The sequence below is a fragment of the Scardinius erythrophthalmus genome (assembly GCF_964197995.2).
Source record: "Scardinius erythrophthalmus genome assembly, chromosome: 12".
NCBI classification, from domain to species: domain Eukaryota; kingdom Metazoa; phylum Chordata; class Actinopteri; order Cypriniformes; family Leuciscidae; genus Scardinius; species Scardinius erythrophthalmus.
Genome location: NC_138232.1, coordinates 30,907,016 through 30,933,093, shown reverse-complemented (window position 1 = coordinate 30,933,093; position 26,078 = coordinate 30,907,016). Strand labels below are relative to the sequence as shown.

The window sequence follows — 26,078 nt, the reverse complement described above, 5'->3', positions numbered from 1 at the left end:
CAGAAATATACTTAAAATTACACTTAAGTATACTTGAGTTATACTGCGTTTACACTTTTGAGTAGTCTATTAAATACTTTTTCACTTGTGTGCTGCACACACATTCAAAGCGCATGCGCAGAAATTAAATGAAGATACCAAAATAAATGTTTGTTAAAAACCAAAATCTAAAAAAAGGATTTTAAGATATACTTCTTGAGTTACAGGCATGTAACTTGGCCTGTACTTGGGGCAAAAAACAAACAAAAAACAAAACACAAGAAGTGCTTTTCCCCATTTTTGAATTGTCACCTTTGGCATATAATGCAACAAAGATTGCTAAAGTACACAGATGTAACTAATAGACATAAGTACTAGGGCTGTCGCGGTGAAGGAATTTCCCTTGCGGTAATTTTGAGTGGCTCAGGGTGATATTTATTTATTTATTTTTATTTATTTGTTGCTGTATAAATAAGTGTTACGATGTGGTCAGCATGCACAAAAACAAAGACATTTTCAGTAACCAATGTAATGGCTTTGTTCAGATGTCTCAAGTCTAAAATGGGCCTGGTGCCGCCGTCCTTTTTTGGCACAAGGAAGTAGCGACTGTAAAACCCCGATTGAGTGCGGGGGGGACAAACTCTATCGGCCCTTTTGCTAGTAGATTTTGTATTTCGGTGCGAAGCACGTGAGCCACGCTGCTTCTCACCGAAGTCTCGACGACCGCCTGAAACCGCGGGGATCTGCGAGCGAATTGGAGCGAATAACCTCACTTTATAGTGTTCATAACCCAACTCAACACATCGGGGATGGCTTGCCAGGCCTGGGCCCTTGTGGCTAGGGTTTGAATGAATTTTGGGGTTGGGCCGCCTAACATAGGGGGACCTAATACCTTTGTGTTGTGTTTTGTGCACATATTCTCTTTGGGGCTGGCTTGACAGGCCTGAGCCCGGGACAGAGATAGAGTGACAACTGGGGAAGGGCCGCCTAGTGAAGGGGGACCAGTCACCCGGGTGTTGTGTGTTTGAAACATACTCTTTGTGTGCTTTATTTGGGTCGCTGTAAAAACAGTGTTTGTTTGTATTGTCTACAGTACAGAAATTTCCAGCCGCCTGAGCTGAACAGGGAGCTGGGAGATTTAGATGAGCTCTTTTTGAGGGCAGTCTGGCCAGTGCGAGACTCAGACCCTCTCTCTTTCCTCCTACCTCTAGGAGGTCTTCGGAGGCTCAGGGTCCAACACAATGCTGGGTCAGGGGCCCTGGCGCCGAGGCAGCTGGTAGCGCTTAGCTGGCCGTGAGCGACAATGGGTATCAGTCGCAAGGCGGGGCTGAGAGACCCGAGGCACTGGCTTTGCTGGCTGAGAAGGCGGTGTAGTCTTGGGGCGACTCGAAGCGGAGCTGGAGCGCTTTGGCAAGAAGTGTCGCATAGCCTGGGACGACTTCTGCACTTCGGTGAATCTCTCCGAAAACCCCTTCACCGCCTGGCCGAAGAGACTGGTGCTGGAGACTGGAGAGTCGAGGAAAGCTGTCCTGTCCGCCTCCTTGATGTCGGTGAGGTTCAGCCAGAGGTGGCGCTCGAGCACGACGAGTTTAGCCATGTTTCTGCCGATCGCCTGAGCAGTAGCCTTCGTAGAGCGCAGTGCTGGGTCTGCGAACAACACTCGCAAAATTGCTCTTTTAGACTTAGTGTCGCAGCGGCGAGCACACAGTAGCAAAAAGGATATGCATAGTTCGTCAGATGGCCACAGTAGAACGGCAACAGAAAAGAAGCGGCTTCTATGTGTGTACAAGGCTCGTTCTTGCTGTAAAAGGCTTGTTTCCACAGCGAAGGCTTCAGAGGAGACAGAGACGTGAACTGTCGCTGAAGGAGATAAAATCTGATATTATTGCGAAATATGGGCTTTTTATAGCCATAAGCCCCGTCCATTTTGGCGGCCTCTGACATGCTCTGGTGCGCAGTCGCCTAATTGGTTCGCGCGTCAGAGGCACTTCACCATGGGAAGTGCAGTTGTTGCAGCACAGCCAATGGGCGAGCTAGACGCTGTGCTGTGCTGTGCTCGCTGTGCAGCTGCACTGCGTTTTAAATATAGGCTTCAATATTTCTCGAGGAAAGGAGTTTCCCCACTGCTTATTAGCTACGCAATACGAAATGACCGTTCTCGAAAGGGAACCCTACAACAAAATATTCTGGGAGCCATGAAAATTGTGAGAATTATCAAAAATGGCTTTTAAAAAATGCTGACGGGGAAAGATTTAATGTACAGTTGAAATTATATTTCAAGGATAAAAAATAACACCTAAATAGGAACATAGTAGTAAGTGTGAAAATAATGGGCCAATATAAATAGTTAAGTATGTATATCACTTGAAAAAACTTAGTATACGTTCAGTATGTAGCTGCCCCTTGGTTTCCAAAAAACATGACAGAGAGTTTCTGACGGGTGCATTCTCTTTTATTAGCTCATCATGAACGCCATTAAGCATGCATTTACTTTAACTTGTTGAAGCACCGTGAAACTACACAAATAAATAACTAAAGTAAGTAATACAATGAATATACACAATAAAAGACATGATGAAGTAAATACATACTTATGAATATACATATACACAAAAAAGGACATGAAAAAAATAAGAAAACCTGAATCAATCAACAAACAGAGCTAAACGACTAAACAACACCATACAACAAACAAACGCATCTCGCTCAGAAATAAACACACAAAACTATGGAAGTAAAATAATGTCAAATGTTTTTGAAACAAAAAGCCTGTTGAATGTTGAATGCACTACTTGAAAAAAAAATAGGCATTGCATTAACCATGCTTGCATTTTAATGCATTGTATTTTTAGGGCTTGCATTTTTATGGGCTGAAATTTAACATGGTTGAATATTTAAGCTGTGAATATTTCACCTTTCATATTTCACCTCCAAAATATTCAAACTGTTTAAAAATACAACCTATAATATTCAACAGGCAATTTTCGGTCCATTTTATTTCGCTTTGCAAAATTCGCTTCCACAAATTCAGTGGTTCAAATTCGACAGTAAATTCAACGGAACTGCAGGAAAAGCAATAGATTACCGAGATACTCTCCTTCTGCTGTTAGTCGAACTCACCAGCAGGAGGTGCAAAAGCTCGTGTTGTTGACGAAGACAGAGCAACAGTTAGAGCAAGGCATTCATTCATAAAATGAAAATGAGCTGTGTCAGTATATATGCGGAAAAGATGAAAAAGACACAAAAGCTGTGTTTATGTTTCATTCAATAACTTCATTGTTACTTTCCCTGTGTAGCATGTCATCAGCTTTCTCTACAAGAACAGGATTATAATCGGTTTCCCTCAATACCTCACACTCGAGGATTCCCCTTCTGTCGGGTCAAAACGCTTAACGTAGTTTATGGACTAATACAGTGATATAAAAGACCAAACTCGCACCTTATTGGGGATGTAGGCTATAGGCTACTATATAGGCTAGATGGACTAAGAAAATGAACGTAACGCGCAAAGTTTCATGCTGAGCGTTTCGTGATATACTGGCACAAAATCAACACTTGATCAATACTAACACTTTCTCTTCTCTTTTCTCTCTCTCTCTCTCTCTCTCTACAGTATATATATATATATATATATATATATATATATATATATATATATATATATATATATATATAGTATAGTATAGGCTATGCCTACGTGTATTGCATTAGCTTAAACTGGGAAGAGTCATAGCACTTGCATATTGTTGTCCTCCTATTGTTAGTTTAACTGTAAATCGCTTTGGATAAAAGCGTCTGCTAAATAAATGACTAAATGTAGCCTAATAAATGTAAAATTGGCTTGACATTGGACATTCGCACATTTAGGGACCGTCTCAAAAGTTGCATAAAACATTGGCATACACGTTTCTAACTTCAATAGCAAACTTTAATTTATTTGAATAAATATCAAAAATCCAAAGGGTGCGCATTATGCCTGACACTACATGAACACTTTACAGTTGGTGTTATGACTGTAAGTCGTTCTATTCAAATTCTATTGAAGTTAGAAACGTGTATACCAAAGTAGTATACACTTTAGAGACGGTCCCTAAATGTGCGAATGTCCAACGTCAATGCCAGTCTATCACTGGGGAAACGCTCAGCATTAAACTTTGCGCGTTATTCTGAGTCAATCTGCTTGCCTGCGAGTTTGGTTTTTTATATCACTGTAATTAGTCCATTAAGCTATACGTTAAGCGTTTTATATGTCCAGCTGGGGAATCCTTAAGTATTGAGGGAAACCCTAATAGCTTGCATGCAGCACATTGCCACAATATAAAGTTAAGGCAACTAAACAACCAAGAGAAATATATGTCAACCTCAAAAATGTAATATTGGATCTGTAGCCTATATCCGCATCGGGGAATAACATTATAATCTTGTTCACGGTAGAGAAAGATGCTTGTAGGCTACACAGGGAAAGTAACCGTGAAGACACTGAATTTAACATAAAACCGCCGTCATAATAATCACAAATACACTTGCATTGCTGTTAAATGAGTTTTATGAATGAATGGCTTGCTCTAACTGTTGCTGGTCTTCGTCAACAACACGAGCTTTTGCACCTCCTGCTGGTGAGGTTGACTAACAGCAGATGGAGAGTATCTCGGTAATCTATTGCTTTTCCTGCAGTTCCGTTGAATTTACTGTCGAATTTGAACCACTGAATTTGTGGAAGCGAATTTTGCAAAGCGAAATAAAATGGAACTGAAATTGCCTGTTGAATATTATAGGTTGTATTTTTAAACAGTTTGAATATTTTGGAAGTGAAATATGAAAGGTGAATATGGATTATTGAATTTTTAATAATGAAAATGTGTTTGAAATGTTTTTAATTGAAATATTCACAGCTTAAATATTCAACCATGTTGAATTTCAGCCCATAAAAATGCAAGCCCTAAAAATACAATGCATTAAAATGCAAGCATGGTTAATGCAATGCCTATTTTTTTTCAAGTAGTGCAATTCAACAGGCTTTTTGTTTCAAAAACATTTGACATTATTTTACTTCCATACAAAACAGCCTGTCAAGGGGGTACTAAGGAAAATTAAAATCTCCACACCATGAGGAGAAGATGCTCTTCCCTCTGCTGCAACGCTGTTGCATGAATTTTTTTTTAAAGTGACCCACATATACAGTATGTAGGCAGTCATTTACACAGTATATAGCAACCAGTTCTGGGTAGATTACTTACAAATTGTAAACAGTAACTGATTCCAAATTACATGACAATGATTGTAGTTAGTAATGTAATCTAGATTACTCATTTTAGGTAATGTATTTTGAAATACTTTTTAATAACTTTTTAGATCATGTTTGACCTATCTCATTTATCACATTGATTTGAATAGGATAATCTTGTACCATGAATAATTAATGAATAATTTACGGCTATTGTGAGAATAACGTGATAATGTAATCAATAGAAAAGTAACTGTTGTTTGATTACACGTATTTTAAAATGTAACATAATCTAATTACTTATTTTTTGGAATCTGATTATGTAATCCAGATGTAATTAGTTACTACCCAGCACTACCCTTATAAATTCACTTGTAGTATAGTTGCGGTACAAATGAAAAACGTAGTTGTAAACTAGTTGTTTACTCAAAGTTTACTACTGTTACACTTAAAGTATACTTAAAAGAATACTTTTATACTCTAAAAAGTGGGCCAATTTAGTACCAAGTAGTACTACTACTTAATTGATATTAGTATACTTACTATATAAAGTATACTGAAAAAATATACTTGAACTTTACTTGAGTTCATACTTAATAAAATGAACTTAAAGTACACTTATTGGGAAGTCATTTGGGAAGGTTAGGGAAGTCATTGACTGAAACAATCTTTTCAAGTACATTTATCGTATGTTTTATGTATGAAATGTTTGTAAGGCAAACTTATAGTGCTTTCGAATCTTATGAAGTATGAAATAACAGCTATAAGTAAAATATCAAATAAATTGTACAATCAAATAGACCTATGGTAATTGTATTACCATATCTAAAACCTACCCCCATCCCCAAATTTTACTCTAATAAAATTCAAATCTACTGTAGAGTTTCATAATTAATATACTTTAAGTACTGAGAAAAAGCCATCTTGAGCTCAGCCATCTTGAACGACATCTCAATTCTCTAATTGCTCCGCGAGGAGGCAAGGAATGAGGAGTGAGGAGGCTTCCAGAGGAGCTATGAGCGAGGATGCACAGGTGTATTTTGCGGAAGAGTTGTATCGACTAAACGTGACGCACAAATACATTCTCCTCCCACTTCACATCGGTCACAATAATTTAATTTATACTTTACCTTTGCAGTTTATATAAACCACACATCTCACATAGCCTATTTCAACAGGTTGTCTTGCTTTATTATTATTTATTATGAATTTCTTAAATAACCAAACTTCAACAACATAAGGGCAGATCCTTTGAGCGCTGATGATGATGCTGTGAAGTGATGCGCGAGTGATCAAGTATTCCAATGTATAAATAAGCTTTCATTCAATTCCTCCGTCCTGCTTTTCTTTTCTTGCAGCCTTCCCTCGCATCCTACAGGGGGTGGAGCTGAGAAGCTCCAAATAAGAATTGAGAAGCACCCAATGGTTCTAGAGGAAGGGGCTCTGATTACATCGCCTAATTGGTTGTTTCATTGTAGAGACGTAACCTGTAGTAGGGGTGGTTTGTAGTACTGCAGGATGCAGTCGGACACACTTGTATACAATCATTAGAATGCAATGCTTTTCAGATTATGCACTCAAACAGACATCTTTGTATGATTTGTGATTATTGAGCATTCGTTGTAAAAACGTTCCATCGTTCCACGTTCCAAACGTTCCATCTAAATTTGGTCCAAAATTTAAAGCAAGTTAAATAAAAAACTAGTTTGGTCTAATTTGAATTGAAAAAGGGTGATTGCCCCTTGGTTAAAACTGCAAGATAGTCAGACTAGTTCTTAAGACACAGTCTTAACATAGTGCCTATGTTTATGCAACTGTCTTGTATGCTTGTCTTTTCTTTTCTTCAAAATAAGATATTTAAAGAATCTTTTTTTTTTTTTTTTTTTTTTTTTTTGTACAAGGTAGCATACAATCTCTTGTGTGTAAGTAATAATTATTCTGAAAAAGGCATGCATTTCATGATGGTCCAGGCTGGTATAGTGCTGGTCTATTTGGTGAACCAGAATAGTCATGCTGTTCTCAAGCAAAACTGAGCTGGTGTAGCTGGTCCACCAACACTCCCAATTCCCATGCTGGGGACCATTGCATCTCATACCTTATGATTGCGACCAGCAATGCTGGATTTTCCAGCAGGGAGAATCACTTTTCATGATTAGAAATAATCAAAACATTGATTAACTTGTGTATGATCCAATAAAATCAAACCTCAAGTCATGGGACATAAAGGGTAAAAGTAATATAATAAACTGTATGTATAATCCAATATGACAACATGTCAATAACATCAAAACTCTCGTGACATCATCATACAAGCATCACACATTATTTTTTGGGGGCGAATTATTCCTTTAATTTCTTCGTACTTGAGTATTGATTGTCTGCATTGATCCTGCTTCAGGTATTGAGTTTTCAAGTTGTTTTTAAATTGTTTTTTGGTGTCCAGTGCCCCCTACATTTGAGATCATCATGGAGGACTTGGATGTCTGTGTGGGGGAAACATCTCGTTTAGCTGTTGTTGTAGATGGAAAACCTGACCCTGAAATCCTCTGGTTCAAGGTACGTTTACACTCTTGAACATGTTAATTTTTATAGTCGTGAGAATGTGAATGTCTATAATTGAAATTCACTGGATATATATATATATATATATATATATATATATATATATATATATATATATATATATATATATATATATTGATGATTTGTTCTGTTTGACTTTCAGGATAGTATTCTTCTTGTAGAAAGCAGTCGTTTTACCTTTGTGTATGATGACAGAGAGTGCTCGCTTGTTGTTCTCAATGCTCAGCCTGAGGATGTGGGGGTCTACACTTGCACTGCTAAGAACATGGCTGGGTCAGTGTCCTGTAAGGCTGAGCTTACTGTCCATACTGGTAAGTTATACAAATTAGTTTGAATATGGCTAGCCTGGCCAAAAGCAGTTCTAGTGAATAACTCAAGTTTTATATATGTATATTTATTCACAGCCAAAAATGTGGAGGAAGAAGAAGAAAAAATGGAAGATGAAGGCACAATTCTTTGGAGGATGCGTAGGCTGACTGATTACTATGACATACACAAAGAGATTGGCAGGTCAGATACCATACTAGAAGGACACTGCTATTATTAGTAGTGATGGGAAGTCCGGTTATTTTCCGCGAACCGGTTCTTTCGGACAGTTCGTTTCAATGAACGTCAATTCTATCATCCCGGCGGATAAAAATACATTCAAATAAAGGCATTTGTAATCATAACTTCAGTTAAATAATAGTAATCATCGTCATAATCATCTTGGATAAGTTTCTTACATTTACGTTTTCCAAATGAACCCTACAGGCAATGAGCAAACGCGGATGTTTCACATGTCTTAAAGATATAAAGTGAATAAACTGGTCTTCATCAATTTTATTTTATTTGTTATTAAATAAACTTTCATTTTGCTGAATTCGGCCCCTCATTTAAGTCCTCGGTTCACCTGTGCTCATGTATCAGCACAGCATGCAGTTGGCCGAAAGAAAGTTCGGTTCAGAGACGGTGCTATCACGCATGCTCAGTATCTCCAGCTCATCGGTTCTCCATATTGAACGTGTCCGAAAAAAACAGTTCTCAGTGATTCGAGAACCGCTGCAGCAACCAGTTCTTGTCTTGACTCGAGAAACTCTGTTGCAATATGCCTGTATGTGCTGAGCTTAGAACTGCGGAAACCTTATACAGTCGACAAAACTATACTGAACAAAATTATAAACGCTACACTTTTGTTTTTGCCCCCATTTTTTGATGAGTTGAACTCAAAGATCTAAGACTTTTTCTAAATCTGTGTAAGTGAGCACTTCTCCTTTGCCGAGATAATTCATCCACCTCGCAGGTGTGGCATATCAAGATGCTGATAAGACAGCATGATTATTGCACAGGTGTGCCTTAGGCTGGCCACAATAAAAGGCCACTCTAAAATGTGCAGTTTTACTGTATTGGAGGGTCCGGGTGGTCCGAAAACCAGTCAGTTACTGGTGTGACCACCATTTGCCTCACGCAGTGCAACACATCTCTTTCACATAGGGATGATCAGGTTGTTGATTAGGGCCTGAGGAATGTTGGTCCACTCCTCTTCAATGGCTGTGCGAAGTTGCTGGATATTGGCAGGACTTGGAACACGCTGATATATGCCGATCCAGAGCATTCCAAACATGCTCAATGGGTGACATGTCCGTTGAGTATACTGGCCATGCAAGAACTGGGATGTTTTCAGCTTCCAGGAATTGTGTACAGATCCTTGCAACATAGGGCCGTGCATTATCATGCTGCAACATGATTATGCAATATCATGAATGCAACTCTGTGCATTCCAAATGCCATCAATGAAATGCACCTGTGTTTGTTGTCCATAACATACACCTGCCCATACCATAACCCCACCGCCACCATGGGCCACTCAATCCACAACGTTGACATCAGCAAACCGCTCACCCACACGACGCCATACACACTGTCTGCCATCTGCCCTGTACAGTGAAAACTGGGATTCATCCGTGAAGAGCAAACCTCTCCAAAGTGTCAGACGCCATCGAATGTGAGCATTTGCTCACTCAAGTCGGTTATGACAACGAACTGCATTCAGGTCGAGACCCCGATGAGGACGACGAGCATGCAGATGAGCTACCCTGAGACGGTTTCTGACAGTTTGTGCAGAAATTCTTTGGTTATACAAACCGATTGTTGCAGCAGCTGTCCGAGTGGGTGGTCTCAGATGATCTTGGAGGTGAAGATGCTGGATGTAGAGGTCCTGGGCTGGTGTGGTTACACGTGGTCTGTGGTTGTGAGGCCCGTTGGATGTACTGCCAAATTCTCTGAAACACCTTTGGAGATGGCTTATGGTAAAGAAATGAACATTCAGTTCACGGGCAACAGTTCTGGTGGACATTCCTGCAGTCAGCATGCCAATTGCACGCTCCCTCAAAACTTGCGACATATGTGGCATTGTGCTGTGTGATATAACTGCACATTTTAGAGTGGCCTTTTATTGTGGCCAGCCTAAGGCACACCTGTGCAATAATCAAGCTGTCTAATCAGCATCTTGATATGCCAAACCTGTGAGGTGGATGGATTATCTCGGCAAAGGAGAAGTGCTAACACAGATTTAGACAGATTTGTGAACAATATTTGAGAGAAATAGGCATTTTGTTTGGCATTTTTATAAATTTGTCAGTATAAAAAGTCAATGCATGTCTTCAGTATTTTTAATAGTTTATGTTTTGATTAACACATTATAAACATTTACTAAGCACCCTTAAAACCTTGGCAAGAGTTTACGTCAAAGATTTATATAAACTTAGAAATTAAATTAGCTGTTCCTGAAAATAATGTTTTAGTATAATAATAAATGTTTAGTTTTACAATCCATTCATTGTGTTTCCAATATTTAAAATAATACAGAGATAAGACAGTAATTATGTGATAAACATGTTTCCAACATGTTTTATTTTGTTACACTTATTGATGTTCAACAATTAAGAAACATGAATTTCCTCCCTCTGAAAAATTGCAAGCATGTTCCACTCATCAGCTCATCAGCTCATCAGTTCTCAGTATGTCGAACGTGTCCAAAAGAAACAGTTCTTGGTTCTGTACTGGTGATTGAGAACCGCTGTACCTGTACGTTCGGTAGTGCACGCATGCTCAGTATCAGCTGCTCATCAGTTCTCTCAGCATAACATGTCTCAGTACAGTGAACTGTTGGAGTTACTAGAGTAACATATACTCCGGGATATTGTTTATTTCGAGTCGGAGGGGCTGTGTCAGGCATGTCCAAAAGTGAGTAACTTTAGTAACCTGTGGATCAGCACTGACGCAAGACGCGAACTCTTTTGAACGATTCAGTCCGATTTAGTGTACTGGTTCGGCCGGTTCACTAAAAAGAACCGGTTCATAAGAACGATTCATTCACAAACAGGACATCACTAATTATTAGGAGAACACTGGGTAACAGTTTATTTTAAGATGATGAAGTTACACATTACTACATGTACTTACTATAGTAATAACATTAAAGTATGCATAATTACAAGTTACTAACCCTAAACCAAACCCTAACCATAACTCTACAGTAAGTACATGTAGTTAATTAATATTACTCAGTAGCCTACTTATTTAAGTACAATGTAACTACATCACCTTGAAATAAAGTATAATCGAACACTGTATATTTGGATCTGACAGGTCTGTAATGTCTTCATGTGTTCACAGAGGGGCTTTTTCATATGTCAAGCGAGTGACACAAAAAAAGGGTCAATCATTTGCAGCAAAATTCATCTCAGTGCGGGCAAAGAGAAAGACTTGTTCCCTGAGAGAGATGACCCTCCTGTCAGAGTTAGACCATGAGAAGATCATCCACTTCCACGATGCTTTTGAAAAGAGGCGTGTAGTGGTCATTATTACTGAACTGTATCCTTTCCCTCTGTTAATTATCCTTTTTTAATAAGAAGCTGTTTGCTTGCATCATTATCCTTAAATGATTATAAAGGTGCCATGAAGAGCTTCTGGAAAGAATAACAAAAAGGACTACCATCTTAGAATCTGAGGTTGGTGTTGGAAGTGTGTATTCAGTTAAAATGAGTTGCTGCTGATTGATGCTAAAACAAAGTAAATTACTTACAGATTAATATATTCCATATAATTAATGTTTGTGTTCTATGTGCAGGTTCAGTCTATCATACGACAGCTACTTGAGGGTATCGCCTATCTTCACCATAATGACATAATTCATCTTGATATAAAGGTCATCAGATAAAACTGTATAATTTACTAAACGCTTTACTAATAATTTTAAATTACTGTTTTGACTTTTCAGAGAACAGTAATTATACAGTATGTGTGTGTATTTCAGCCTGAAAACATTCTTATGGCAGACCAGAAAAGTGATCACATTCGTATTTGTGATTTTGGCAATGCTCTAAAAGTCAAACCAAATGAAGAAATGTACTGCAAATATGGCACACCAGAATTTATTGCTCCTGAGATTGTAAACCAGTCACCCATCTCTAAATCTACAGACATTTGGTAAAAGACCATCACATCACCTAACTCTTTGACAGTTGGTTAAACTTTCATTCTCTATATTTTCTAAAACAACCTTTCTCTCCATAGGCCAGTGGGTGTCATAACTTATTTATGGTATGTATAGCCTATTTGACGATGACATCACGGTTTTCTCCAGAGCGGCTGTATATATAAATGAACTAAATTAATAACTTTTTTACAACAAAAATGAAACATCACAGAACTAACTTAAGCTGGACTGTGATGCTATTTTCTTCTGGAAACAAACTTTGTTGCATTATTTTCCTTTTATCTCTGTAAAGCTGCTTTGAAACAATCTGTATTGTAAAAAGAGCTGTTTAAATAAATGTTACTTGACTTTGAACTCTCCACTGACAGAATTTTGCATTCAACATGTGTAACATGTCTTTATCTTTCACATAATTCACAGCCTAACAGGAGTTTCCCCATTTGCTGGGGAAAATGACCGTGACACTCTGCTGAACATCAGGAATTATAATGTTGCATTTGAGGAAAGCATGTTCAAAGACCTTTACAGAGAAGCAAAAGGGTTCATCATAAAGCTCCTTGTACCAAACAAACTGTAAGTGTTTATTGCACCACAATTGTTGGTAAAATATGTCTGACGGTTGTAATTGTCTTGAAGTTATGCTCTCTTTAATGTAATGTTCAACCATTTGTACTTTAGGAGACCTGATGCCACAGAATGTCTTTTTCATCCTTGGTTCAAGGTATGATAGAATATTAACAAACAGGCTGCAGTACCGATTAATGCAATAAAACAAATTATTCATACACACTTCAGTTCATCACTTTTGGTAACTTTGACTCGACTCCTACCAACAGAAGCTGTGTACAAAATACATAGCTGCCATTCAACATAACAAAACAGAGATACTATGCCTTGAAATATCTAATACCTTAATGCAATCTGCTAGCAATCACATCACTACATGGCACACGCTAATTGCATCTGCAGCCAATGGGCTTGCTTGCTTAACATTTACAATCCCATTTCCAAATGCAATAACATTCGCAATCTGGGATTTGTTAATTCTCTTGAACCTTTTTTGTTTACTGACAAAAGTACAAAGAAAAGTTTTCCAATGTTTTCACTGAACAACATAATTGTATTTTGTAAATATAAACACATTGTGATATTGATGGCTGCAACACACTACAAAAAAGTTGGGACAGAGGCAAAAAAAAAAAAAAGTGAAAAGATTATCCAAAGCCGCGTTTCCGCCGAAATTACCTGGAACAATTTGTCCCAGGAACTTTTTTTCCCCCAGACCTGTTGCTGTCTGCGTTTCCACCAGGGTCTAAAGTACCGTGAAGATTAGGCAAATAGTCCGGTGACGTAGGACTGCGCACAACTTTATAGTTCCCACTGGATTTCATCCTCTGAATTTAAGTTTAATAAAGCCTGAACCTCGTCGTCGGTCCATCAGTCGTATTTTTTAAACTCCATTATTGATTCGAATAGCAGACGACTGTTACTGCATGTCCAGCATGTTCAGCGTCCAAGTCCCACCCCTGAAAGTTCCTGAACTTTGAAAAAGTACTGCCTCGTGAGCAGGGACTTTCGGAGGGGGAAATATTTACCCGGAACTTCATTTAGACACTGGTTCTTGCGGTGGAAACACAGAGTACCACCCCAAAGTTCCTAGTTCCTGGGGAAAGTTCCTGCGGTGGAAACACAGCTCAAGTTAGATTATCCAACTCTTTTGAAACAGTCCACAATGAGCAGGTGAATTGGCAATAGGTGAGGGAATCATGTTTTGGGTGTAAAAGAGCTTCTCAGTCTTTGAAAGCAAAGATGGGTCATGGCTCACCACTTTGAGATTTGTCAAACAATTCAAAAATCGAATTTCTCACTGCAAGATTGTAAAGAATTGATGTCTTTCACCATCTTCCATACATAGAAAAGATTCAGGGAATCCAGATGTCAGACTCTGTAAATGAAGGCAAAAGATCCACTTGTGAGTGAAACAGAAATGTTTATTGAACAATGCAGGAAATAGATAGAGATGCTGGTCAGTCGTCATGGGCAGAGAAGATGTTGAGCTCGGTAACGCAGGGGCAAATAATCCAGGCGACACAGATGATCCTCAGGAACACAGAAGACGGGAAGGCAAGAACCAGGAATGAAGTCTCAGGAACTGCAAGCACGGAGAATAATCCAGGAGAATCACAAAACGAACTGACGAAGACAGGATGAAATCACAGACAATAAATAGGATGCTAATCATGAAACTCAGCTGCCGCTGATCCGCTCATCAGTAACAATAATGAGCCACACCCACCACACACAAACATACACACAACATAGCGAGGGCGAGTCAGTGAACCCGTGAACCGTGACACCAGAGAAATCTCAGTCTGCGTAGGGCAAGGCAGGAGACCTCCGTTTAATGTGTGTGACCTTTGAGCCCTCAGACGGCATTGCATGAGAAACCATAATGCTACTCTGTTAAATACAGCCACGTGTGCTCAGGAGTACTTTAGAAAAAAAAATTTACTTAACACAGTATGACACTGCATCAAGAAATGCCACTCGAATTTCTGTTACACAAGGAGAAAGCTATACAACAGTTCTAAGCAGAGATGCCGGCGAGTTCTCTGGGCCCAAGCTCATCTCAGATGGTCTAAAAGACAGTGGAAATGTGTGCTGTGATCAGAAGAGTCCATGTTTCAGCTTGTTTTTGGGAAAAACAGACATCGAGTTCTCAGTCCCAAAGACAAAAGTGACCATCCAGACTTTCATCAGTGACAAGTGCAAAAACAAACATCTGTCCTGGGGTGCATCAGTTCATGCGGTATGGGTAACTTTCATTTGTGTGAAGGTACCCCTGACATGAAGGCATATATTTGGATTATACAGAGACATAAACTGCCATCAAGATGACATCTTTCCAGGGAAGCAAGACAATGCCAGGCCTCATTTTGCACATGCTAAAACTGAATGGTTTCTAGACACTCTGCACCATAGAAGGGATGTGCCTGACTGTCTGCCTGCAGTCCAGATCTGTCTCTTATTGAAAATGTATGACCCATCATGAAAGGGAGAATAGGACAGTGATGACCACAGACTGTTGAGCAGTGGTCTTATATCAGACAAGATTGGGCAAATATTCCACTTGCAACACATCAACAATTAGCATCCTTAATTCCCAAATGATTAAACAGTGTAATTATCCTTAATGTGCCTTATCCTTATGCCTCTGTCCTACCTTTTTTTGGAGTGTGTATCAGCCATTAAAATCAAAACTTGTTTATATTTTCAAAATAAAATTAAGTTGGTCAGTGAAAACATTGGAAATATTTTCTTTGAACATTTGTCAGTTAAATAAAGGTTCAAGAGAATTATCAAATCACAGATTCTTGATTTTATAGCATTTTACAAAATGTCCCAACTATTCTTGAAATGGGGTTGTAAATAATTTGGTTCTGTGTTTGCTGTAAACAAGTCTTGCACCATGCTATCAGAAACCCACCACCTCCTCCAGCTCCAGCCCTATAGGTCTGCTATTGGTAATGTCATGTATGCTATTTGTATGTCAGAAGTATGTCACATGCTTACAGCAGCTTGCCTGTGAATGTACTGTTAGTAGCAAGTCTCTGTAATTGTTCTGCAGCAACAGCATAGCAGATCTATTTTGCAAAGACCAAATACATTAACATTGTCATATCCATTACCATGGTAAAGTGTTCCAAGAGTTGTCATGCTTGAAATGTTTACACATTAATCTAGTCTAGATGGAAATAGGGGTCCACGCGCACCCCCGGCTTTTTTTATGCCACCTGATTTTTTTAAATCCTTAAAGTGTCTATTTTCAGAATCTGCCCGGTACCAAGCTGAAATAATGTCCCAAAGGCTTCATTTTTAACCCTTTGCTGCACCCGACCGGAACCCGAAAAATCTAAAAATGATGTAGAAAGTGGCATAACATTTGAAGTAAACAACATACAGAGACAAATGAACACATTTTCCCATACAATTCTGACCCCAGGAATTTAATGGAATGGTTATTTTTGACATTTGACAACATATTGATCCTATTTCTGGACAAAAATAGTAAAAAATGGCCAAAGATGTGTAGAGGATCAACTATATTTTTGTTTTCTCAAGTGCATAGGGTGATTTTTTTTTTTCACAACCTGTTATTTCTTTATCATTCAAGTGTCTATTTTAAGATTAAATTGGGTACCAAGCTGAAATAATGTCCAAAATGCTTTATTTTTAACCCTTTGCAACAAACCCGAAAAATCTAATGTGATTTAAAGTGCCATAACTTTTGATGTAAACAACTCAAAGAGACAAATGGACACATTTTCCATACAATTCTGACCCAGGGAAATTGTTATTTGTTATATTTTACAACATCTTGACCATCTATGGTCAAAAACAGCAAAAAAAAGCTAATTTGACAACGCTTTTATTATACTAATAGCAGCCTGAAATGGGGTTTATTTGAACCTTTTACTGCACTTATCCTGAACCTGAAGAAATTTAAAATAGCTTTACATTTGAAGTAAACAAAACAAAGCAAATTAACTTTAACTTAACTAAGTAATTGTACCGCATGATGGATATTTGTGAACATATTCCATTGACATTAGAAGACTTGCCTTTGGATACAATTGGCTATCACCAACAGTGATGCGTGGGTTGATCCGAAATGAGCGGGTGCCTGCGGTCACCCGCGGTTACCCGCGGTTACGAGTCATCCAAAAATATTTTTAATGATATTCGGGTCGCAGTCGGTCGGGTCGTTTGAAATAAAGATGCCAATTAAACCTTTGTAATTTATATAGCCTAGTACTAGAGAGCATATGAGCGGAGTGGAGCGGTGAGAATCTCCGCTCATCGCTCACGGAAATGTTCACCTCTCCGCTCCCCCGCTCAACATCAGGCCGCTCCGCTCATTATCGCTCAGCGCTCAACGCAGTTTGCTCCGCGCTCCACTTAAATCGACCCCGCTCGCTCCAAAAAAGGAAATAAAAAATCTACATGTATATCACTTTTAGCTTAGACCACAGCCTTACCTCCCAAAGAACTAATGAGCAACAACAACATTTTTCAAATAGAAATGTTTTATTTCAAATGACAAATTAGGCCTATGTAAGAAGGAATATAGCCTACAAAGTCCTGTAAAATTAAACGAATAAATGGGCCTAATAATATAAATAACAATTATATAAACAAAAATATAGCCTACATACATTTTTTAAAAGTAAATTTATTAGGCCAGAATTTTGATAAGTGAACTTTTGCGCAACGCGCACGATTAAAATTTAAATGGGCTTATATCCATTGTACACACAAACTGCTGTAAAATAAAACGAATAAATGGGCCTCATAATATAAATACAATTTATGTAAACAAAAATATAAAAAAAATACATAAATGTTTTAAAAGTAGGCTAAATTAACTATTAGGCCAACATAACTGAACTTTTGTGCAGCGCGCAGGATTAAAATTTAAATGGGCTTGTAGCCTATCAATTGTTTGAATATTACGCTATATTTAATTTACACTTTGTTACAAGTTACCGTATTCAATTTGCTAACCTTTTGCTTTCTTCCCAGCGTGTTCACATAGCACACTGCATGTTTTTGAGAGATGTGTCTTTTTAGATTCCAAAATGAATCTTTACTGACTGAAACGATGTCTCCACATTCGTTTTCTTCTACCACATTATGGTTAGTTTTAGTAGGCTACACCCGTATGACTTATTATTTTCCTTTTTGAAGTAGCCTACTTTTTTAACTCCATTATTGAGCCGCGTTTTGACTGAAAATAGAATCCATCTTGCAGTCAGTAGACAGTAGACTGAGTGAGGCTTGACCGAGCATGCTTCAGAATCGTGGTGTGCGCAGAGCGAAATTGGAGCGGGAAACAGGGCGACGCTCCGTCCTTTTAAAAATGCCGCTCTGCGCTCTGTCCAAGATCCGCTCGCTCCACTCCGCTCACATGCTCTAGGCCTACACTTTATTGGCTGAATAACTGGCGCGAAGATGACACACGAGCTCAGTCTGCAGGTAGAGATGGAGGCGGCAAGAGAAAAGGTGAAGACTGGGGAGTGGAAGCTACTTTTAAAAAATGCGGGTCAGGAAGCGGGTCGGGTACAATATTTTCTTCTTTTTTTTGCGGTCCGAGTTGCTGGCGGGTTAGTTGAAAACGTCGGTCGGGTGCGGGTTGTTTATACATTGACCCGCGCATCACTGATCACCAATACTGCTATAAAAGCTATAAAAGTTTGCAGGGAAAATAGATTGTTTACAAGTGTCAAAGGCTTCTACATCTGGTGAATCATCATCATTGAAAAAGGACTCTCTGCGTCATGTCAAATCTCTGTCAATTCAATCTGAAGGAGGATGGAAGCTAAGTATCATCTAACATGCAGAAACAACTTCAACACAGAGTACCAAACCCATGATCGCGGAAGGGAGAGAGCAGAAAAGGCAGCAGACAAGCGCCTAAATGGGCGTGGCCTTAGTCTATAAAGGAAGCCCATTCTGGCCAAATAGCAGGTTTAAATCAACTGAAGTGACAAATCCCGACAGATTGCAATAGTGTGGCAGGATATTCGTTCCCTTACTCTCAGGGAACCGAGGTTACGTTACTAACCGAGTACGTTCCCTTTTGAGAATGGTCACTTCGTATTACATAGTTAATATGCAGTGGGGACGCAATGTAAAACGCCGCACTATTAGCAACTGGCTGCATACAACTGGAGCCTAGGGAAGCACCCCGAGGCTCACAGAAACAAGTCATAACAAACCCCAACATAGTGACAGTAACCAGATGTGAGTTGGGTTTCATGAATAAGGGGCTGGAGTTTAAGAGCCGGGCTCGCTCCAAACATAAGTCCCAGGACAATTGTGCTAATGGGCAGTAATAGGTAGACTGATAAGATCGGACCCTAGCTGGAGTACTGACGATGCAGCGGCCATGAGACCGAGAAGCCTCTGAAACTTCCTGAGGGGCATGCACGCACCTACCCTTAAGGACCCCTTATAGAGAGAGCGCACTCTGGTGTGAGCCGCTCTCATCATTGTAGAGATGAACTGTGCCCAGAAAGATTACCTTCTGTCAATAATTCAGTCTTCGACTGACACATAATGAGCCAATCGTCGAGATAGTTCAGCACGCGCACTCCGTTGCCTCAGGGGAGAAAGCGCTGCGTCCATGCACTTTGTCAAAGTACCGGCTGCTAGAGACAGACCGAACGGTATGACCGTGTATTGATAAGCCTGCCCCTCGAAGGCGAATCTCATGAATGGCCTGTGATGGGGCGTTATCTGAATGTGAAAGTAAGCGACTCTCAGATCCACCGTAAAATAAACAATCCCCCGGGCGAACCTGCGCGAGGATTTGTTTGGTAGTTATCATTCTGAACGGCCATCTCATGAGAGCTTTGTTCAGATGTCTCAGATCTAGAATGGGGCGAGTGCCACCGTCCTTCTTTGGTACAAGGAAGTAACGGCTGTAAAAGCCTGACCGGCTCAGCGCGGGGGGGACTAATTCTATTGCCCTTTTTTCTAGCAGATTTTGCACTTAGGTGAGAAGCACGTGAGCCACGCCGCTTCTCACTGAGGTCTCGACGACCACCTGAAACCGTGGGGGTCTGCAAGCGAATTGGAGCGAGTAACCTCGCTTTATAATGTACAAAACCCATTTCGACACTCCAGGGATGGCTTGCCAGACCTAGCATAGGGGGACCTAATACCCTTGTGTTGTGTTTTGTGCACATTTTCTCTTCTGGGCTGTGACAGGCCCCGACACAGAGATAGAGTGACAACAGGTAGGGCCGCCTAGTGAAGGGGGACCGATTACCCGTGAAACATACTCTTTTTGTGCTTTATTTGGGTTGCTGTGAAAACAGTGTTTGTTTGTATAGGCGCGTGCCGTGCAACGGGTCCATTGACTACAATATAAAAATCTCCAGCCGCCTGAACTGAACAGGGAGCTGCAAGATTTAAATGAGCTCTTTTCGAGAGCGGTCCAGCTAGAGCGAGACTCAGACCCTCTCTCTTCCCTCCTTTGGCCACGAGGGCTTCGGCGGCTCGGGGTCCAACACAACACAAGGTCGCGGGCCTTGGCGCCGGGGCAGCGGGTAGCGCTTAGCTGGTCTTGAACGATGCTGGGTATCAGCCGCAGGGCGGGGCTGAGAGACCCGAGGCGCTGGTTTTGCTGGCTGAGGCGGCGGCGTGCTCTTGTGGTGGCTTGAGGCAGAGCTGGAGCGCTTAGGAAAGAGAAAACCCTTTCACAGCCGGGCCAAAGAGACCGGTGCTGGAGATAGGTGAATCGAGGAAAGCCGTTTTATCCACCTCCTTGATGTCCGTGAGGTTCAGCCACAGATGACGCTCGAGCACGACGAAGTTAGCCATACCTCTGCCGATCGCTTGGGCGGTAGCCTTTGTAGCGCGCAGTGCTAGGTCTGTGGCGCTGCGCAGGTCACGGAACGCCTGAGGGTTCGGGCCAGACTCGTCCATTGCCTGGAGAAGCTTGGCCTGAAATACCTGTAACACCGCCATGGTGTGTAGAGCCGATGCAGCCTGACCGGAAGCATAAAAGGCGCGTACAGCGAGGGCTGAAGTGTTTCGGCAGGGCTTAGAAGGGTGAACCGCTCTGGATCTCCAGCCAACAGCTAAATTTTACTCTTTTAGAACTGAGTGTCGCAGCGGCGAACACAACAGTAGCAGTAAAAGGATATAGCATTTTTCTCGCCGGATGGCCTCAGGAGAGCAGCGACAGAAGAGAAGCGGCTTCGTGGTGAGTTGAAGGCGCTGTCTGCTGTTTGCAAGGCTTGCTCTAGCTGTTCTGGCTTGTTTCGACGGCGAAAGCTTCAGAGGGGGTCAGAGACGTGAAGAGTCGCTGAAGGAGAGAAAATCTGCTATATGGCCAGAATGGGCATCTTTTATAGACTAAGGCCACGCTCATTTAGGCACACTCTGACGTGTTGGGCGCCAAGTCATCTGATTGGATCGCGCGTCAGAGGCGCTTGGCCATAGGTTGTGCAGTTGCCGCAGCACAGCCAATGGGCGAGCTAGACACTCTGCTGTGTTCGCTGTGCAGCTGCACTGCGTTTTAAATTATTAGCTTCAGTATTCTCGAGGAAAGGAGTTTCCCACTGCGTATTAGCTATGCAATACGAAGTGACCGTTCTCGAAAGGGAACCTTGATTTTCCAATGTCTTCATGTACAAGTTGCACATGGGTCTTAGTTGGACAACCTCTTTGCATTCAATCACATTCCTAAGAATGTAATCCTTTACCACACAATACGACTTGTTATGTGCTGCTATCTTCTGGGCCGGTAGGCTGTCAGTGTTGTCTGCTGCCTTTTCTGCTCTCTCCCTTCCACGATCAGGGTTTGGTACTCTGTGTTGAAGTTGTTTCTGCATGATAGATGATACTGTACTTAGCTTCCATTGCAAAAAGGTCCTTGTCCTGCACCTTGCGATAAAGAGCCTCTTTCTTTAATTCCTGTGCCCTAGGTTCAATAACTTTCCAGGCTGGTTCCTTGTGTTTCCAACTCTGAAACTTTGTAAGCTCTTCAGTCTTGCCCTTGAACTTGGATTTTGCTTTGTCAAAGAAAATGCACTGATTGGGAAACAAGAAGGAACACCTTCTTGGAGCTCCTTCAGATTGAATTGACAGAGATTTGACATCATTTTGGACATTATTTCAGCTTGGTACCCAATTTAATCTTAAAATAGACACTTGAATGATAAAGAAATAACAGGTTGTGAAAAAATAAATCACCCTATGCGCTTGAGAAAACAAAAATATAGTTGATCCTCTACACATCTTTGGCCATTTTTTACTATTTTTGTCCAGAAATAGGGTCAATATGTTGTCAAATGTCAAAAATAACCATTCCATTAAATTCCTGTGCCGGTTGCATAAAGCACCTTAAGTTTTTCCCTTAAGTGTGATACTTAAGGGGCGATTTCCCCTTACCTAAGAGAATAACTTAAGGGTGTTGCATATAATCTCTTAAACGGTTCTCTTAGGTAAGGGAAACATTTAAGTGTTTCACGACAGCGATCCTGGATTCACGTTATAAAAGTCTGTTGTTGCCATAGATACGCAAAACACTTAAACGCGCGTCGCGTCTAGGACAACTGTATCACACACCGGGCGCGCACTTTCTCAGTTTATGGCCAGCAATATTGTTATGTCTAAGGACATTATGGAATTAAGATAATGTCTGTACGTTATGTTATGACTGTACTGTACAATTAAATATAATCGTTGCTATAATAAGTCTGCAGTCTGAACACTTTACCTCAGAGCGTCCGTTAACTGAATTGAGAATATCACCTGAAAATCCGATACACACTAATTGTAGCCTACATTTATTGAATGGTAGCCGATTTATGCACATGTAAAACATCCCACTACTGAAAACTCCAAGTTGCAAAAAAAAAACGCAGTGCTAAGCAGTTGTAACACCGCAGGTAAAGAGTGGTTGCGATGTGTGACATGGTCAAGTTTGTTAGCGATGTATTGCGCAAATATTGCGCGTCGATCAAATCGGTATTCTTGCAACAATTTTTCATCCCTAAAATGGTCCAAAGGGTTCTCCCTATTCCTAAAAATTCTTCTTGGCACATAATGATCTTCAGCTGGTTCCATAAATTCAGCCATGTCGTCTTATTTTTGTCCGCGTTACTCTTAAGGTTACGATTTCCAAACCTTAAGTTAAACTTAGGGAAATGACCATTAAGGGGTTTTATGCAACACTTAACGCTTTTTAAGGGATTATTTAAGTGAAAAAAACAGCATTTAAGGGAAATTCTAAGTGTTTATGACGTTTCACTTAAAGAAAGCCTTAAGTAACACTTAAGGGTTTTTTTCTGCAACACCCTTAGGTTTAAGGGAAACATAAGGGCGAACTTAAGGGAAAATTACACTTAAGGTGCTTTATGCAACCGGGCACTGGGGTCAGAATTGTATGGGAAAATGTGTTCATTTGTCTCTGTATGTTGTTTACTTCAAATGTTATGCCACTTTCTACATCATTTTTAGATTTTTCGGGTTCCGGTCGGGTGCAGCAAAGGGTTAAAAATGAAGCCTTTGGGACATTATTTCAGCTTGGTACCTGGCAGATTCTGAAAATAGACACTTTAAGGATTTAAAAAAATCAGGTGGCATAAAAAAAGCCGGGGGGTGCGCGTGGACCCCTATTTCCATCTAGACTAATCTTATCATATTTCATATTAATCATATTTTCCTTAGTCACTGACAAAGGGAAAAAGCATCATCACAACATCACATAAGCAAGTACTAGCCCGACGGAAATGGCAGGTAAGCAATAATAATAATAAATACATAAAAACATTAAAAAAACGTAACATTTTAAAAAAAAGTTCACCTTTTTATTTTTATTTTTTATTTCAGTGTTCACTTATTAGATACAAGTCTAAAATGGTGATGAGATCCATATCGGAATTGCTGGATGACTCTTCAAGCCATGTGTCCCTTGCTGTGCCTAGAAACCTTAAAGACTGCTCACCACCTCCATCGTCGTCCTCCGACTCAGATGAGGACACTGATGAACTTCCTTTCATCCCTATGCCCCACACAATGATGTTGTTCTCTGGTTCCTGGATGTCTCTTACTGAGATTCACGAGGATGATGATAATATCATCAGAGGATCCAATGATACCTACCAAAAAAACAGTCATTGGCTCGAAGACATCACAGAATGTCAGGCAACTGATCGACAGGAGAATGTAGACCACCTGGAGATTGCAGAAAGGACTGAACACTTGAAAGAATCCTTGCAAAGGGGTGACAGTGTAGAAGCTGAACAGGTAGCAGCCAAGTCCAGAAGAGAGCTGATGCGAAGAGGGAGTTCTGCTGACAGTGCACTTCTACTGCAGATCACACCTGAAGATGGTAATGTGAATGATAATACAAAGGAAAGTCAAAAGCACATGAAAAAGGCAGTTTCCATGGAGCTTCCACACAGGAGCAGTAGTCCAAAGACAGGCAAGCTGAGCAAGGAAGACTATGCTCTAAAACTTGATCTTATGAGGCAGAGGTTGCTAAGAGGGGGCACTGTTGACAAGAATATGAGTGGTCTTCGTGGCCCCCTGCTTGAGACACTGGGTGTTGATGATGACAGGCGGACTGCCTCTTTGGATCGTAACTTCAGACATGCCACGTTGAGTGCTTCAGGAGTTTCTCAGGCATTCACCACTGACAGTCCTAGGGAAACAAAAACTGTATCCAGGAAGAGGTCTTCTTTAAGGGAGGGGAACTCAGAGTCAATTTCATTACATAGGAGATCTGGTGCCCCACTAGAGATTCCCTCCCTTTTTCTGGAAGCCAAATCTAATATCACAGATCAAACCAAGGCTGATCCGACGCCTGTGTTTCCAAGAGAAATTTCTTCCAAGCCACCAACTCCAGACTTGGAAAATAAACAGGTGTCTAAGGAAGAAGAGGCTATTGGTAATGTCCATATGATAAATACCTCCCAGCCTGAATCTATATTAGATGACACTGAGAAGGAGTTAGAGAAGATGGAAGAACACACATTCTCTCAAGACAGTGTGAAAGGAAAGATTAATAAAAGTACTAAATTTTGTCTTGATATACTTCCACATGACATATCCTCAAATTATTCAAGTAAAGTGCAGGTAAATGGCAAACAGGCATCCTCTCTCTCAGTGCTACCCACCCCTATCTTGAAAATCTCACAGCCAGATACTCAACCTACCACTGGACATCCAGTTGTTTTTGCTGCTGCTTCGTCTGCATACCAGCCGACTCTTAGAATGGATATCAAAGATATTGATTCAGAGGAACTTTTTGAGGCAAGATTTAAGAAGAGGGAATCATCTTTGACACATGGCCTGAAACGATTAACAAGGGCAAAGTCTGCAGAAAATTCGCCAGTTCTTCCACGGAGATCAAATGAAGAGGTTTATCGACCTGGCCCTGTAGGAGCCCCATTGGAGTTTGGACATAGAGGATTACAGGAAAAATCCAAGTCTGTCCAAGACCTCAGGGAGGTGGAGAAAGAATCTGGGCTTGGACTTTTTGGAAGATTCTCTATGCGTGCAAGGAGATTGCAACCCATTCATAAAAAAGGGAAAGACGAGACCTCAGATTCTGTCGCTAACAAACGACGAGTTACCTGGGCTATGGGACATAGCAAGTCCCTAGACAAAAAAGAAGTTGAGACAGGAAGGTTTGATAACACTATAGATACAAACAAAGCAAATCTTGTGAAAGATAAGAAAGTTGTTGAATTGCCTGTCCTTGCTGTGCAACATAAATTTGAATCTAATGTTTCAGAAATATTTGATAGAGTGCATAGTAAGTCAAAAGACAGAAAGGACAAGGAAACTAGACCCCACGTTGATGCAGAAACTCTAAAAGAAGAGAAGCAATACATCAAGAAAATAAATGATTCCCCAGTTCTGGCATTGCGAAAAAAGTTTGAGTCAAAGGTATCTGGATTTTCATTAAGAAAACAAAGTCAGCCTGACAAGACGGGGGGAGAAAAGGAAACTAGAAATGAAGGACAGATAACACCTTTGCTCTCATATCATCACCGCTCTCAGTCTGATGGACTCATTCACAAGAATGTGGACATTCCAGACAACCAGCTTTCCTCGCATACTTCTACTACATCATCCAAAGAAACACTGAACTACGCTTCTAGTAGTACTTCTGTAGAGTCCTTTCAGAGTATGTATTATTCAGTTTATGCATTTTTTTTCAGTTATCCAAAACTATTCCCACACTATTCCAAGTATGTAAGTTGTTGCTAAGTATGCTAGTTAGATAGT

The 26,078-nt window shown here is 40.4% G+C and overlaps 1 protein-coding gene across 9 annotated transcripts in view; it reads left to right on the top strand.

Moving 5' to 3' along the window:
* The window catches only part of spega (striated muscle enriched protein kinase a), a 108,536-nt gene that overhangs the window by 67,429 nt on the left and 15,029 nt on the right, over positions 1–26,078 (top strand). For all 9 annotated transcript variants that reach the window (XM_081381329.1, XM_081381327.1, XM_081381328.1 and 6 more), the window contains 12 exons: positions 7,647–7,759; positions 7,929–8,097; positions 8,191–8,296; positions 11,444–11,641; positions 11,721–11,778; positions 11,898–11,975; positions 12,084–12,256; positions 12,344–12,370; positions 12,687–12,839; positions 12,945–12,987; positions 23,511–23,579; positions 23,673–25,977. In XM_081381329.1, the coding sequence (XP_081237455.1) occupies positions 7,647–7,759; positions 7,929–8,097; positions 8,191–8,296; positions 11,444–11,641; positions 11,721–11,778; positions 11,898–11,975; positions 12,084–12,256; positions 12,344–12,370; positions 12,687–12,839; positions 12,945–12,987; positions 23,511–23,579; positions 23,673–25,977 (3,492 nt within the window). The remainder of the gene's footprint in view (positions 1–7,646; positions 7,760–7,928; positions 8,098–8,190; positions 8,297–11,443; positions 11,642–11,720; positions 11,779–11,897; positions 11,976–12,083; positions 12,257–12,343; positions 12,371–12,686; positions 12,840–12,944; positions 12,988–23,510; positions 23,580–23,672; positions 25,978–26,078) is intronic.